Source organism: Nannospalax galili, unplaced genomic scaffold (assembly GCF_000622305.1).
Source record: "Nannospalax galili isolate Female #2095 unplaced genomic scaffold, S.galili_v1.0 scaffold675, whole genome shotgun sequence".
Classification (NCBI taxonomy): domain Eukaryota; kingdom Metazoa; phylum Chordata; class Mammalia; order Rodentia; family Spalacidae; genus Nannospalax; species Nannospalax galili.
Window position 1 is genome coordinate 2421432 of NW_008337205.1, and position 16615 is coordinate 2438046.

Consider the following 16615-nt stretch of genomic DNA (forward strand, 5'->3'; position numbering starts at 1 on the left):
ATCAGTGCAAGCTTTCAGAAATGGCTAAGGTCTGCCCCACCCATTTCTCACTGACCCATGCATTCTTGAAAATGCATACACAAAATATCTGAGGACACAGGGCACTTAAACAGGGAGTCATGGTGCCCGGAAGCCAAAGAACCTGATTTCCATCAGCATGACAATCTCAAGCCACACCTGGGAACCAGCTGATTCAAATATTTATTGAGCCTGTCACCTAAGGCTTGGAAATATTTGGGGAATATGTCCCAGATAGGAAGCCAAGGGCTTACTCAAGCAGGTAGTGCTCTTTTTCAGTGCTGAGGTAAAGCCCCCTACCCGACTCTAAACACTGAAAACAGAAGAGGTGCAGAGATATAGTGTATTGGGGACAACAGGCCTCTCATGGCTTCCCTACCCCCACCATCAGAAAGAAAGGGAGATAGAAAAACAAGGCAATCTCTCTTTCCCCTCAAAGCCCAGGGCTGGGCCTCAAAGGAAAGCTTCCTTTCACTCCTTCCTTCTATTCATGCATGGCCTTGAAGTGGGGAATGAAGAAGTAGAGGGGCCCAGAGTCCGGTCAGAAATCCTGCAACAAGGAAAACAGAAAATATGGAGTTGTGGCAACAGACAAAATGGTAAACAGAAGCCTGCCTGTCCTGAGGTGACCATTCTAATTCTCCCACCTAAAGCTCTGAAGATCACCAACAACTACCCACAGGCTCTGACCTTTCTATCTACTGGATGGATAGACTGCTGCCCACCAGCATTTCCAAGGACACACACCCTGGCTCTGGGCACACATACCTCGATGTTCAGCTCTGTAGTATCTAAGAGGTCCAGCCCATGCTCACTGGGGGAAGAAGGGATATGAAGTACCTAGAGAGAACAGAGTCAAAAGAGAAAGGAGGGCTGGAGAGATGGTTCAGCAGCTAAGAGCACTGGCTGCTCTTGCAGAGAACCCAGGTTCAGTTCCCAGCACCCACATGGCAGCTAACAACCATCTGTAACTCCAGTCCAGGGGATCTGACATGTCTTCTGGCCTCCACAGGCATTGCATGACATGGGTGTACTTATTTACATGCAGGCAAAACACTCATATGCATTAAAAAAAATCAATCAAGTAGGCAATCAAAGTTAGAAAGGTCTTTCCATCTCTCTCCACCATCAATAGTAACATGATTCTTGGGGCTGGAGAGATGGCTCAGCAGTGAAGAGCACTTGTTGCTCTTGCAGAAAACTCAGGCTCAGTAAGAACCCAGGCTCAATTCCTAGCACCCACACTGGGCAGCTCACAACAACCTATAACTCCAGTTCCAGGGACTCTAATGCTCTCTTCTGGGCTCTTTGGGCACCTGCGCATATGTGGTGTACATAAAGTCAGACACATGCTTATAAAATAAGTCTTTAAAATTAAAAAAAGAAACGCAGCTCCTTTCGCAGTCTCGTAGGAACAAGTGCAATTTACTGCACGTCCACAGGCGTGACACTTCTCTTGGCCTGCTGGCTGAGCCTTTTAAATGCATTCATCTTTGGAACCAGAGGATGGGATGACCCAAGCACTCAAGGATGTTATCTGAACAAAGGTATGAAGGCATGTTTGTATTTTTCCTGAGAACAGGCCTTCATTCTCCTGTTCTAGTCATTCTTTCCCCTCCCCAGAAGGGAAAAGCTAGAAGATATGTAGCTTAGTGTGAACTGAAGGCCTGCAGCCTCCTCCCTCCTCCTGCCCCAATACGTAAGCTGGAATACTAACCCTCATTGTAAAGTTGAGGAAGCAGGCTAAAATGAGGCAACAGCTAACTTCATGTGGAACTGAGGACTCACACTCAGTCATCACTTCAGTTGAGGTGACCTCAGTTCCCTGCTTTGCCTACTCTACCAGAGCATCCTCCTGGGAAAGCAGGCAGGGAGGGCAGACAAAGGAGTGAGTGGAAGGGCAGGGATGGGCAGAATTGTCAGGAAAGAGGAAAAAAGGTACAGCATGGCTGACGGGGCTGCACTAAGTGGAGTGCCTTCTGTTCCTGACTCTAGGCAGTTCTATTTGTTAGGAGGCTCAGTGGGAACAATAGTTACATGCAGACTACAAAGGAATGCATTATTCTTTTTTCTCTCCTTTTTTTTTTTTTTTGAGACAGGGTCTCCCTATAGTTCCAGCTAGCCTAGAACTTGCTATGTAGGCTAGGCTGGCCTCAATCTCACAGAGATTTATCTGCCTGCCTCTGTCTCCCAAGTGCTGGGATTAAAGGCATGCTCCACCATGCCTGGCCCCTTTCCCCTCAACCTCTTTTTATGTTGTTGTTGTTTTTGGTTTTTTTTGAGACAGGGTCTCCTTATAGCCTAGCTGGCCTGGAACTCACTATGTAGACCAGGTTGGCCTCAAACTCAAAGATCTGCCTGCCTTTGATGGGATTAAAGGTGTGTGCTGCCACACCCGCATTCCTCTTTTTTAAAACACATGTGGAAGTCAGAGGATAATCTTCAGGAGTTGTTCCTCTCCTTCCACCATGTGAGTTCCAGGGATTAAATGCAGGCCTCCGGGCTTGGTGGAAGGGGCCTTTACCTGCCAAGCCATCTTTCTGGTGGCCTCTTCTTTTGTAATTTAAATTTCTTGTCCTTTCAGTATTTTGAAGCAGGGTCTCACTGTGTAGCCCAAGCTGGCTTAGAATTCACTATAATCACAGACTGGCATTAAACTCACAGCAATCCTCTTGCCTCAATCTCCCAAATCCTGAGATTACAAGTGTGAATTACCACCTCTGGCTCTGTATTTCTTTAACAAAAGTAAAGTCCATCCAAACTAAATCCACAACCTCTCCTCCTTCTGTCTATGATTCTTTCCAAAACCCTTAAGAAGATTTTAGAAACAAGGGCATCATCAAGACAGAGAAGGTCTGCCAGCCTGTAGTTCTAAGAGAGGGGAATGCTGAGTCCACATACCTTGTCTCTACTTTGCCATTCACATGACTGATCCAGAAGTTGTAGCTCTTCTTCCCCATCTTCTTCCATAAGGCTGAGTCTGCAGTAGTGGCAAAGAGCAGGGATTTTCAATTGGTTCTTTCAGGCCTCCTGAGTGTCTCAGAGGCACAGAGGAAGAAGGACTCCCAGTAGGTAGAGTAGGAAGTGTGGCTTTAGTAGTGTGCCACTCCTGCATCTGTGGGCACAGCACTTTATACATTGGAAAGCCATGCTATGCTGGAAGTGGCATGGAACTAAGACAATCCAAAAAGCACTTGCGGAGCAGCACTAAGATGAGATGCCAGAGTGGGTGACAGCAGCATGGGAAACCTCACCTGGTTAGTTGATTGCCAAGACCAGAGCCTGAAGGGTCACATCTGATTGGGAAATACTGTGTACTGGACATCTTCAACCTCTGGGTGCCTGAGAAATGCTGGCTGTTGAGAACAAAGCAGGATCAGTGAAACGGTTTGATAAAGCAAAGGGTAAAAAGAACAAGTCAGGGTGGCCAGTGTTTAAAGAACAGGGGCTGGAGATGGCTCAATGATCAAGAGCACTATCTACTCTTGCAGAGGACCAGGGTTCAATTCCCAGCACCTACATAGCAGTTAACAACTGTCTGTAACTCTAGTTCCAGGGGATCTGACACCCTTTCTGATCCCTGTGGGCACTGTATGACATGAGTGCACTTACATACATGCAAGCAATATATTCATACACATAAAAAATAAAAATAAGAAAAGCTGGGCGTGGTGGCACACGCCTTTAATCCCAGCACTTGGGAGGCAGAGGCAGGTCGGTCTTTGTGAGTTCAAGGCCAGCCTGGTCTACATAGTGAGTTCCAGGTCAGTTGGGGCTACAAGGAGACCCTGTCTCAAAAAAAGACCAAAAAAATAAATAATAAAAATAAATAAAAATAAGGGGCTGGAGAGATGGTTCAGAGGTTAAGAGCACTGGCTATTCTTACAGTGGACCACAGTTCGATTCCCAGCAACCACATGGCAGCTAACAACTGTATGTAATTCCAGTTCCAGGGGATCTGACGCCCTCTTCTGACCCCCTCGAACATTGCATAGCATGGGTGCACTTACATATATGCAAGCAATACATTCATACACATAAAACAGAAATAAATGTAAAAAAATCAAATTAAAAAAAGAGAAAAGAATAGCACAGAGCGTGGGGAGAGATATTTTACGGCTATAAAGAGGAAACACAGAAGAAGCACCCAAAGATGAGGGTATGCTGCAGGGGAAGAAACAGAAACACCAAGCAGGGGGTCACTCTCCCCTGGGCCATACCAGGTCAGCCCCAGTTCTGAGTCACTTTCTTGCCTCTTGCCCACTGGCCCCAGGGACTGCCTGTTCTTCACCGCTGTGGAGGTGAGGGTAGGTGTGGGTGGTCTGCTGTTCAGCTGAAGGCTTTCCTCCTGGGAGGATGCTTCCTCTTCCTGAGGCCTGCTGGGGCCTGCAAGGAAGCAGATACAGTTATCAAATAGACCAGGGACCTGGTTTTCAAAATTTGCCCAGGGTTTCTTAAGAGAAAATTAAGTAGAAAAGAATGGTCTCATTCTGTTCTGCCTTTAAAAAAAAGTGTGTGGGGGGGACAGAATCCTGCATACTGAATGTATCTGTGTGCTACATTGTACTGCTGGAGGATTTGTAGGCTGATCTTGTCTTACGAAAACCTACCTCAGAGCCTTGAAAACAAGATGGAAAGAGACACATACATCCACTTCACGGATAAGCAGCAACATTTAATAATGAATGTGGGAGACACTGCTTCTCTAAGACTGAACAGTCTTTTAGGCAATGTAGATATCTGAGATTCTACCCATTCCAGATTAAGATGGCAACAGTTTGGGGATCAGAGTTTAGAATGGATGTATACAAGCCAGAGAGACACAGAGTCTTCTGAAAGTCAGAAGATAAAAGAATGACAACGCTAGTATCATCTTGCCAAGGAGCTGAGGAGAGAGCTCTCTCTGCTGACTGAGAGGGCAAAGAAGGAAGATGCTGCCAACTGAGGCGTCTTTACCTGAGGATCTCTTTCCCTGAGAAAACCCAGGGATGCTATTTTAAGTCAACAGTCAAATATATATTACCATTTGTCAGTGGTAAACATTCACACCTGTTAACCCTCTTCCTATTTCATGACCATGTTTGTACACTGAACAACAACCTACAGATTGCTGCCATTGACTTCTATGAAGGGCTACAGACAACAGGGGTGAGGTGCACTCATGAGTAAATCTTTGTGACCTCGGATTAGTCAATGGTTCCGAACGATACAACACAAAACACAAGTAACAAGAAAAAAATTTGGTATGTTGGAATTCATCAAAATTAAGAACAGCAACAACAACACAAAAAGGCAACCCATAGAATGTGAAACTTTTGCACGATAAAGATCAATCTAGCATATGTATAGAACTATGAACAGCTCAACAATAAAAAGACAACTCAATTTTAAAACGAGTAAAAGCAGTTGGGCATATTGTCACATGCCTATTATCATAGCACTTGTAGAGGTAGAAGAATTGGAAGTTCAAGGTCATCCTCTGCTATATAATGAGTTCAAGTTCAGCCTGGGCTACATGAGACCTTGTCTCAAAAATAAGTAAGTAAATAAATAAGCAAGCAAGCAAATGATTTTAATTAACAATTCACCAAAGAAAATCAATTGTCAACCAAAAACATGAAAAATGAAAACTCAATTTCATTAGTCAGGAGGAAAATACAATCTTTGGTTTTACTGTTAGTTCCTATGTGATTTTTCAGAGGTTTGCTACTTTTAATTGGCTAGCTAAATGAAGAAGAAAATGAGTGGTAGTGGGTGCCTGATGAAATATTTGATGTATGCAAGTTTGAAGGAAACCATCCCCTGTTCAGCCCAAGCAAAGGCAAAAGCAAAGAGTTGAGCACACTGACACATACCCCACCCTGGCCCCTACCTTCAAGGCGCCTCTTCTTAGAGTTGGGGTGGCCCTGAGGACTGGCCTCTGCTGGAGTCTCTAGAGGGTTGAGGGAGTGGCAGTAAGTGATGACTGGACCCCAGGAATGGCTGGGTGCCTGGGAGACACGGTGCTTCAGATATCTTTCCAGGTAAGAGAGTCTGGGGAAAAGGTGGCACTGAGAATGAGAATGAGACATCCAGCGAACCTTCCCCAGGCCCTTTTGTAATCCACACTTCTACTCAACCACCAACTTACAGCAGTTGTTTGTCCTGATGAAAGAGGCGAGGGGAGAACTCTGAAAGGAGCTCCAGGAATGCCAGATTAGGGGGCTCACCAGAGGAGCCAGCAGGAGGAAGCTCAGACAAGGAGAACTTGATGCCTTCCCTTGATTGGGCACAATTATTTCAGGCAGAGTCTGAGATACACTGTCCAAGTATATCATTTCCCCTACTCTTGCTGCCCTGGCCACACCTGCCACCAGCCTGCCTGCTGCTCCTGCACATGCTCACCCCCCTCAGCAGGCCCTTGTTCCCCGCCCTTCCTGTGCCTGGCCCCCAACCAACACATCCTCACTTATGCAGCATGACCACAAGGTCTCGATTCTGCAGCTGCTGGGGTCCAAAGCTCAAGGCAAACCTCCGGGCCAGGTCCCTCATTTCAATGAAGGCCGGCAGTTCCGTCAGGCCCTGGGGTCCCTGCTCCTGCATCAGCTCTGTGTATAGCTGTGTCCAAGAGACAAGGCATGGAAAAGACGACAAAAGAAATCTAGAAAAACAGCACTTTCTCCTCAAACTCCACAGGGCTTGAGGCATGGGATGCCGTCTACTATCTTTCTTCCCAAGACACTACCCCATCTCTCAGCCCTGCAGCAGAGCACCATAAGCCTCACAAGACAGGCTAGCAATCTACCACTGAGCTCCATCTCCAGCCCTCCAGCCACGCTCTGTAGTAATAAATAAAATGTCTGTGATGGGGCTGGTCAGATGGCTCAGCGGGTAAAGGTGCTTGCCACCAAGCCTGATGACCTGAGTTTGGTCCCCAGAACCCATGTGGTAGAAGAACCACCTTGAAAGCTGTCCTCTGCTCACCATGCATGTGTTCCCTAACCCCCAATAAATACAAAATAAATAAATGTAAATTTTTTTAAAAGTCTGTGATAACTGAAGGAGGCTGTAAGAAAGCAGACTAAAAAGTAGTTACGAATTCCCCACTACTTCAGTGTTGGTGCTAGGAGCTGATTTCTATGGGGCTCGGGAAGAGGGATCTGCCTGGTCAGTTAGATTAAGGGTCGATGAGGGTGAAGAAACCTGTCACAGGAAATGAAAGTCCAGAAAGTTTCTGTCCTTAAGGATCTCTAAGAGGCTGGACAACAAGGTGGGGATCTAGAGGGAATATGTTATATAGTTGTGAGGCTTCTGGGCAGGAGTACCTGTTTGAGGCTCAGCAGAAGGATCCGAGAGCACTGACTTCGGTCAATCTGCCTTGTTCGAGTTAATGTTTCCTTGATAATGTCACCATAGTCCTCATAGAACTAGGAAGAGGAAATAAGGTAGCGGTAACCATATGAGAAAGCTTACTCTTTGGTTTCTTCCTTCCCATCCCTAATCACGCTTCCTTCCCAAATAGCCTTAGGTAGAAAAGCATTAAGTATAAACAATTCAGACTAAACTTCATCTCTAAGTGCAGTGTCTAAAAAAACAGACTTTTAAAAAATAAGGGTAGAAACTTCGTGAGCCCAGCTATTGGAGATAAAGAGTGAGCCCTCTCCCAAGCAGAACAAAGCTCTATAGGAGCTTCCCTATGTTGTTCATTGCCATGTCCTGGCAGGCCTGGTGCACAGAAGCTGCTTAAAACCCACAAATCAATACAATGACTTGTGGCTGGGGAGATGGAGCTAGCTAGCTATACATAAGCAACCCCCCCACCCCCCTTTTCTTCTTGTATTACCCCATCCCTGTAGACTATCTAGATTTAGAGGGGGAAAAGTTCCTGAATTAGAAACCTAAGGTACTTCCTCTCCAAGGAAAGTCTCAATAGCCTTTTCTCCTTGTTTACTATTAAGACTCCTTTGTCTCTTTATTCTAGACTCTACTGCTATTCTCACCTACTTCTCTCCTAAAGCCTAACCCCCTCAGACTGCCCTCAACCCCTGCTTTCCTTTCTTAGATAATGCAGTTTGAAGCCAGGGCTATACTCAAATTGGTCCCCCTGTACCTTGTTGTAGTGTTTGAAAACATCTGAAGCTGCATTGAGCTCCAGCACCCCATAGAGCAGCAGCTTGCAGAACCCTGCCAGGAGGCGGCGCCGCTGGTGCAACTGCTCTATCTGGACATGATCCTCTTGGGAACGACCTGCCCAGCAAAGACAGAACCAGCCATAGGCTTAGACCTCTGGTCTGAAATATTGAAGCCAGGCTCAGCCCCAAACCCTCCTGAGCCTACAGTCCCTGTACCATTGCCCAGTTCTCCAGGCTGGAAAAAGACGTGGTCCATGAGGAAGCTGGCTAGTTCGGACTGGAGAGTAGCTTCAGGAAAAAGGACAAGGGGCCTAAGGTAATTCCGTCCCCCTACAATCATCTGAGGACTGAAGATAAGAAGCAGATCGCTTAATAAAATAAAAGCCTGTTGGGGGACAAAAAAGGGTGATTTAAGAAAAAAAACCCGCAATACTTACCAAGACTCAGTTACACAGCTCATTTCCCTATAGAACAGGGTGTCCTCAGATTACAGGACACTCTCCCAATGACCCCCACTTGCATGAATACTCACCTGCTCCTGAATCTCTGGATCAACATCTGAGAGGCAGCTCTGGCAGAGTTCACAGAAGGCCACCGTTCTGCCCTTCAGACTCATCAGCTGCTTCTGTGAAGAGGGTGTCTTGCAGTGAGGAATGAAAGCTCAGGCTCCCATTCTTGTTCCCTTCCTCAGACCCATACTCACTTGAGAAGCAGTAGACTCAGAAATGTGGGTTAGTGTCCAGAGAATGGAAAAATAGACAAGAGTCAAGGCTGGCAGAATCACCTGTAATCATGAAACACTATTAAAATGATGTTTGGTCTCCAGGCAGATGGCTACAGAGAAAGAGGATAGAGTACACACACGTTCTCTCTTTCTCTCTCCCTCCCCCCACCCCCGACCCTACCTAACCTTTCTTATGCCTGGGACTGGGACTGCCAGGGCAAGGTGGTCTCCAAAACACAGATCCTGAAGATCTCTTCCCTGCCTCTGTATCTCTATCCCATCTACCTGCCTGATGAGGAACCTCTCCTGTGTCCACAGCCTTCTGAAGGAGTCGGTAGCATGGTTCAGCAATCTCCCAGCGAGTCAGGTCATGAGCACTATGGGGAGAGAGAGTGAAATATTATGCTGGCCAAAACCAAGGTACTTGACTCCAATGACACCAGGTGAATGGGAAGGGGGCAGGAGGGGGCTACTCACTTGTAGAAGGCAGAGAGGCGCTTCAGAGTGGTAGTCAGACTGTATACTTCATCCTCATCTAAGGATGACTGAGGAAGAAAGAAGGCCCATAGCAGGAGTTTCCCATTAGTCCTGGCCTCTCTCACTATCCCTGGGGTGTACTGCTGTTTAGCACCAGTTCCTACCTGCATCAGTTCATCCAGCCCCTGCTGAAAGCGGTCTGTCAGAAGATCCACTAGTTGACTGCGGGCAAAGTCCACCCGGCTAAAGAAGGTGAACTCTGGCTTACAGAGCAGATAGAGGGCTTGGGCTCCGGCCTCAAGCACCTCAGGCTCCACATGCTTCACCACCACCTCCTGGAGTTGCTGCAGGAGCAGTTCCAGGTGCTAATAGGGGGAGAATGTTTGGAGGGATATATGCTGAAGAGATGAGACAGGGCTGAAAGTAGTGGCATTTAAGGATAACATACGCCCCCCCCCCGCTCCCGAAAAGATTTATAGATTCTTCTGGAATCCAGAACTTTATAAAAAAAAACAAACACATATGCTGGCATTCCTTTCTCATGTCCTGGTAGGGAACAGTGAGGTCTAGGAAATAGGTCTTACTGCCTCCTTACCTTTTCCAAGCGCCGAGTACAGTAAATGCTGAGGTCAAGGTAACTGAGCAACTGGAGTAGAGGAGCAACATTCTCTGCATCTGCTGAGAACTGCAGTGATGGAAAAACGTCTTGTCCCTTACCAAAAAGTAGCAAGTCCTTCCTACCTCCTGTCTTGGCTGGTCCCTCATCCCATCATGCCCAGGGCTAGATCGGAGGTTCTACCTTGGCCACGAGCTGGGGCAGCAGGGGAATGAGGTGCTCGGCTAGTTTCACCCTGTCATTGGCTTGGAGCTTGCGTTCTTTGGCGGTCATGCCCTGGAATTAGTCATTGAGGGTGGGAAAGTGTGGAGAAACACTAGGTCCAGAGGGTAGAGTATCTGTGTACACCTCCTCTCCATGACCACCTCTGAGGAGAAAGAATTCAGGTATCTTTTTTCTAGAGATGGGGTTCTTTGAAGGGCACAAAGAGGGCCCTAAACCAGGGCCTAGGAGGTGAAGATGCAGTGTCCATCTAGCTTCAGTATTGCTGACCTAATAACACGCCTTTCCTGCCCACCTTCTTCCCAGTGATGCGTCCCACTGGCGGGTGACCCTCTGCAGCTTGCCGGGCACTGGACACAAGGATTTCTATCAGCATTCTCTCCTGCATATCACCCAGGTCTGGAATGAATTGAAGATCAAAAATAGAATCACAGATTGGCCACCATCCATCTCCAAATTCCATCCCCCAGGACACTTCTCCTCTTTCCAAGTCAGGAAAAAAAAATCTCCCAGTTTCACACTAGAAGGTTCAAGATGCCCATCTCCATCTACCATGTGGCACGCACTCTGGTCCTTCTGCAGCAGCAGGCTTGTCAGACTCTCCCAGTCCTTCAGGTAAGACCCTGCACAATCCCACAGGCTGTCTACTAAGTAAGCAGCATGGTTGTGATGCTGTGGAAGGAAGTTCTGAGTGAGTTACTCGCAGATGCCACATGAAACTGCTCCAGCAAGTGGCTGTTGATAAGCAAGGCCCTCCTACCCACTGCCGATCTTGTCCTTCTCTACCTGTGGGTTTCACATAGGATATCCCCTTTCCCATGTCACCTCACTCTCCATAAAGAAGGCCAGAAGAAGATAGATGAAAGTCCTCTGGGCTTGTGGACTCCGGTGTCGTTCTGTGCCACCCACTGTTTTTGCTTCACACTCGGGGTAGAAGATCCTGGCAGAAAATACACATGGGAAGAGCAGAGCTTGGGAGGACGTGAGAACAAAGGGAGAAGAGGTAGAGAGCCAAGGAAAGTCCACAGGATTGAGAAAAGAAAGTGGATACCAAGAGAAATTTAATGGGTATAGTCAGTCCCTAGGCAGAGCAGCAGGGGATCTGAGAGAACATAAGATGGTGTGACAAATCATGAGGTGCCCCACTCACTTCCAATACACAAACTCCCCTGCAGCAGAGGCCATTGCACGGTTAGAAATGTATACGATGGAGTAGATTTTCTCACAGTCTGCATTAGTCAGCACTCCCTCCATGTTCCTGCCAAGAGAAAAGGAGTCTGCAGTTGTGTCTATCCTTTCACACAGCCAAGGCTAGAACAAAACAAGGCAAGGACGAGGGCATGACTCCCAGAGAACTTTTCAGTGAGGAGTGGGAGACAGAGGTGTATGAAGAGATAAGAGAAAACAGTAAAGTTCCCCTTGACCCTACAGCTCAGGAATGTCCTCTGCTTCTAACCTGCACATAAGAGTCAATCTGTGGCAGGCAGGGACAGGACTCTGAAGAGGCCTGGCTGATGCTACAAAGGCAAGTTTGAGAAGTTTTGCCTCCCTATTTCCCATGACTCACTTCAGAATAAGAATCAGCAACCTGATGGCCTCCACTGCCACATCATACTCTCTGTCCATGACCATGGAAACAATCCGGTCCTGCAGGAAGAAGAACATCACCCAGTATCTCACTGCACCCATTCCAAAACATCACAGTCCCTTAGAATCTGAGATCTACAGAGAGGAAGCAGGAACTGTAGACAGAATAGCTATCAATATGCCAAAGAAACAAGGTGGAGAGACCTGAGGTGGGGAAATAGGAACCATAAAAAAGAGCCGAGCCTGGAAGTAATGTCCTTGCCTTACCTTGAAGCGGTTGGTAAAGAGCTCCAGGCGTGTGCTCAGCTCCTGGTTGCTGTATAGCCCTTCCAGAGCCTTTAGGCACTTTAGGCGGACTTCCTTGTGCTGTTGAGGAAGGAGACAGGAGAAAGGAATCACGGCCAATCACTGATCCCCACTGAGCCTCCATGTGCCCCTAATAGTTCCTCATTCTGGGCATAGGTGATCTTCACACTGAGGACTTGGGATGTAAGAAACAGCAAAGAGCTGTCTTCTCAGTGAAAGCACAAAAGGCTCACAGGACTGGATAATCATAATGAAAAGGATCTTGGCTAGCACTCTAGCATGTATGCTACTGTCAGCAACTTGTTTCCTTCTTTATAGGTAATGTCTTCCTCCCTGACTTATAAAGCTCAAAGGTATTCTGTCTCCAGAATGTTTTCTCCCAGAATGTGCCTATTCCCTTCATTTTTCCTAACCACAGAAGTGAGGCAATCTCAAGGTTCAGTGCTTCAATGGGGAGACGTGCTCACTAAGTGAAATTCTTGAGTGGCAGGCAGACCAGAAAAAGGTGAAGTGCCCTGGGGCAGGAAAGAAGGTAAGGAGGACAGGGAGAGTGAGACTGACTTGACTCCCACCTTATCATGAAGGGTCCAGCCGATGTATTTTAAATAGCTGTCATTAAGAAAAGACACACAGTAGTTTTGCATCCAACACCCAAGCTCCTCGATGCAGATGCCACGGATCTCAGGGAGGATGTCCCTAGACAGAGAGACCAATTTATTTATCATCTCCTCTCTTGCCAAACAGCCCCATTAAAGAATATATGTTCTAAACTGGGCATGGTGGCACACACCTTTAATCCCAGCACTCAGGAGGCAGAGGCAGGCATATCTCTGGTGAGATCAAGGCCAGCCTGGTCTACATAGTTCCAGGCCAGCCGTGGCTACAGGAAAAACTTGTCACAAAACAAAACAAAACACCCCCAAACAAGAATTTATGTTCTAGATGAACACTAGATACTAAGTCTTTCATATCCTCCTTCTCAACAGAAAAACACACATGAAAGTAAATGCTTCCTTTCTTTAACTAGCCCATCAGGGCTTAACCTAATACAGTTTCAGCCCCCCCCCCCATCTCTTTTAAAAGCTGATTTTGAAAATTCACTTAACTATTGGCTAAACTGTGTGTTTTTAATGCCACTTCAATAAATGATTACAACAGGAGAGAGGTTCTGGAAAGAAGCTGAATCCAGACAAAAGTGGGAAACTACTACAAATATACTTCTTTAATTCTATAACAAGCAAAAAGATTTAATCCTACCAGTTCTTCAAACACTATTAAAACTCCCCTGCCCTTAGCCCAGTGAAACCACAGGCTGGGCTAGGAAAAGGCTTGCTGAGCAAGCCATAGACATGCCTCACAAAAGTCACCTGTCCATTTTCTGCCCTTGTCTGCTGTTGCCAACTCTGGAAAGGGAAGGAGGGCTAGGTGTTGGGGAAGGTCCGAACAGAATACCCAGTGCTGTCTTTTCCTATTTTCTTTCCCAGGAACACTCACACTATCCTTTGTAGGTAGGGATAAATCAGGCCTTAATTTAACTATTTATCAGTTTTTTACTCCAGCTGCATTACTTCTGGAACTAACCAAATAACTCAGCATTGGAAAGGTCCTTGTCACATCTCATGTTAACACTAAGGACAGTGGCTTCAGTAAGAACCCATAATTCACTCACCTGTACCGATGGACAAACACACCCCTGAAGATGGCATTCATCATCCCCTCTATTTCTTCTTGATTCTCTTGGAACTAGAAGGAAGGAACAAGGCCAATCTATCCCTCTTGTACCTTGACAGCATAAAGCCACAGAAACAGAAAAGTACAATTGTGCCCACTTCCTATTTATTAAAGGACATGGTGTGAATCCTTGGGTAATCTATGTGACCTTCTAATTCTAGAAATTAATGCCTCAAAGGTTTCTTTGAGCTAGGTAAAAATAATTTCCCTCCTTGGTGTAGTTATTCTATTCAGACCTAACCCATAGTCCCTAGATAACAGTAACTGGGAAAATTGTTGGGGACCCCTGCTGTGTTAAGTCGAAGTCTCTCCATGTCCGGATAGCCCAAGGGGCTCGGCGTTTATGCAGAGACTCCTTTTCTCAGCAGGGCGCCTTCCTACTCTCTTCCTGACTCACCTTTTAAAGTGGCCGCCACAGATGCCCTACCAAAAACATGGCCTCTGGCACAAGAAACTGCCAGGTTTTCCTGTGTGATAATCAGGCAATGTCTGGCAGCCTGGTGGAAGCCCACCACCACAAGTAAATGGGGCATCCTAAAAGCACCTATCAACTAAGGCTTTTGCCACTGCCCCCACAGTATAAATATCCTGGTTTCCCCTTAATAAATCGGAGCTGCATCAGAAGCTGTGTCTGAAGCTGTATCACTGAACCCTGCATCTCTCTGGAGGGGGCTGTCCCTTCGTAAACAATGACTCACGAAGACCCTGCTTTCGCCATTCCCGCACCTCCCCTCATGACCCGGCAGCTGATGGATCTCGAACCCAGAGGGAGTGCCCGGTAGATTGGAATGGAACCCGCCTGAGAGCGCAGCGATCAGTAGAGTCGCCAGCACCCAGTAGTCGCGGAGAGCCTCAGCAACATGGTGCGCAACATGCGTGCACCCCAGCAACGCGGTGCGCGGGACCCGCCCATATCTGGCGCCCAACATGAGAGCCTCTGAACTCCGCGCCAGCCAGCAGCTGGTGCCCCCTGAAACGCAGAATTCATGAGTATCTCTCCCACCAGGAGAGCAACAGAAATCTCTTTTTTTCCTTCATCTCCCATCAGGAGACTAAAAAAGGCGGCTGTGCCTACAAGCCTCCCCACCCGTGGGGCTTGGCAAATCTTTTATTTTCTCTTACGTCTCCCATCAGGAGAATAAAAAGATAGCTGTGCCCCCAAGCCACCCCACCCTTGGGGCCTGGCAAATCTCTTCTAATTTCCTCCTTTTGTTTCCGGTCTAGAGTCTTCGCGTGAGGACGTTAAAGACGAAAAGGCAACTGAAGCTTTCTGGTCAGGGCTACTCCCTGACGTCAGCTGGCCTCTCTGCCCCCTTACGACCTCCGACCGCCTGCACAGGTGTAGACAAAGGACCTTCTATCTAAACATCTTTCTAATATAAAAACCTGGTGACGCAGCGGCCACTTAAAGAGTCCTTAGGACGGCCACCAGTTTCTTAAATCTGCGGGAAGGCTTGTGTTGGGAGCCAAGCAAAATCACCTGAGATCTTGATCTCAGGCACGTTTTCTTGGAAACCATCACTTCACTACTTTCCTATCCTAACACTGCTAGAAAAGTCCCAAAAGTTCTAAGAAATCTTCACGTAAGCCTTGGAGTCAGCTTCTAAGGTAAAACTTCCCTAATCGGTTTTGTCATGCTGCCCCCAGGCACTCAAGCTGCAGCTAAAACCAGTTAAGTGAGAATTTAAATTAACTAGCCCCTGCGGAGCACCTGGGGGCTCAAGGTGGCTCGCACCCGAACAAAAGATTTAAAAAGGCCATTTTTTTTTTCTGTAGACCTTAAAGTCTGCAAGCCAGGCTTGTACCTGTCAGAGTGTTCCAATCCCCTGGTGTCAGGTTACTACAGAAACATTAAGGGCTAGATACTATCTTCCTTTTATAATGGGTAATTCAACATCAAGCCAGAAAAAACTCCGTATTCGTTCCCTTAAAGCCTTACTTAAATCAAGAGGACTTAAGATCTCCCAAAAAGAAAGCTTAAAATTTTGGAATGAAGATTATCAATTTGCGCCCTGGATCCTATCAGCAGACATTTCTGATCCAGAGGTCTGGAACTTTCTTGCGTATCTGGCTCGTAAAAAAGAAATCCAAGAAAGGCATAATTTTCCCCTTTCCTTTTTCCCGATAATGGCAGCCATCCAGCAATGCTTAAAAAACCCACCTAAGATTGAGGAAAGCTTACAAACACCAGAAAATAATAAAGGAGAAGTTTTAAATGATAAAAAAGACTCTAAAAATTGCCCAGTAGCAGATTCAACAGAAGTCAGACAAAACCTACTCATCAGCAAAATTAATCTTTACCCCCCTCTTGCTGACTTAACAAGCCCAGATATTAATGCTCAGACTTCAAGAGCTCCCAAAGATCTTGAGATAAGTTCCCCTCCCCTTACCCCCCTCTTGCTGATTTAACAAGCTCAGATGTTAACGCCCAGACCTCAAAAGCTCCCAAAGATCCTCAGATAAATCCCCCTCCCCCTTCACCTTGGCTGCCACTGCCTGTGGCGCCCGTTCCAGCCATGCCCTACAGCCACAGAGCAACTGTGTAATCTTAGGGATAGTGGAAGTTGCCAGCCTCAATGGCCTCAGGACCCCCAAATCCCACCAGTAGAGGCTTTTCCTGTTAACTTACAAATAACAAGGCAACGCCCACTAGCCTGGTACCCACTCCCAGCAGCGGAACTTAAAGAATTATGCCAGGCTGTCCGTGAAGATGGAATCCATGCTCCATGGACAAAATCTATACTACAAACATTTAATACTAATCTGCTTACCCCCCAGGACTGGAGGGACATCTGTAGATCTACCCTCCCCAGTCCATTATTT

The 16615-nt window shown here is 46.9% G+C and overlaps 1 protein-coding gene across 2 annotated transcripts in view; it reads right to left on the reverse strand.

Moving 5' to 3' along the window:
• Positions 1–239: 239 nt before the first annotated feature.
• Positions 240–16615, reverse strand: part of Stag3 (stromal antigen 3) — a 36174-nt gene continuing 19798 nt past the window's right edge. The window contains exons 9-34 of one of the 2 annotated variants that reach the window (XM_008832381.3): positions 13731–13804; positions 12634–12757; positions 12023–12121; positions 11736–11815; positions 11319–11426; positions 10994–11108; positions 10735–10840; positions 10464–10567; positions 10130–10222; positions 9926–10015; positions 9495–9695; positions 9331–9398; positions 9143–9230; positions 8833–8913; positions 8662–8754; positions 8346–8514; positions 8108–8244; positions 7323–7424; positions 6467–6615; positions 6149–6277; positions 5891–6051; positions 4239–4404; positions 3273–3374; positions 2920–2998; positions 787–858; positions 240–568 (exon numbers count right to left, since the gene is read on the reverse strand). In XM_008832381.3, coding sequence (XP_008830603.1) covers positions 560–568; positions 787–858; positions 2920–2998; positions 3273–3374; positions 4239–4404; positions 5891–6051; positions 6149–6277; positions 6467–6615; positions 7323–7424; positions 8108–8244; positions 8346–8514; positions 8662–8754; positions 8833–8913; positions 9143–9230; positions 9331–9398; positions 9495–9695; positions 9926–10015; positions 10130–10222; positions 10464–10567; positions 10735–10840; positions 10994–11108; positions 11319–11426; positions 11736–11815; positions 12023–12121; positions 12634–12757; positions 13731–13804 — 2799 coding nt within the window. In that variant the 3' untranslated portion in view covers positions 240–559. The remainder of the gene's footprint in view (positions 569–786; positions 859–2919; positions 2999–3272; positions 3375–4238; positions 4405–5890; positions 6052–6148; positions 6278–6466; positions 6616–7322; positions 7425–8107; positions 8245–8345; positions 8515–8661; positions 8755–8832; positions 8914–9142; positions 9231–9330; positions 9399–9494; positions 9696–9925; positions 10016–10129; positions 10223–10463; positions 10568–10734; positions 10841–10993; positions 11109–11318; positions 11427–11735; positions 11816–12022; positions 12122–12633; positions 12758–13730; positions 13805–16615) is intronic. The other variant, XM_029563172.1, reaches the window with a different exon arrangement.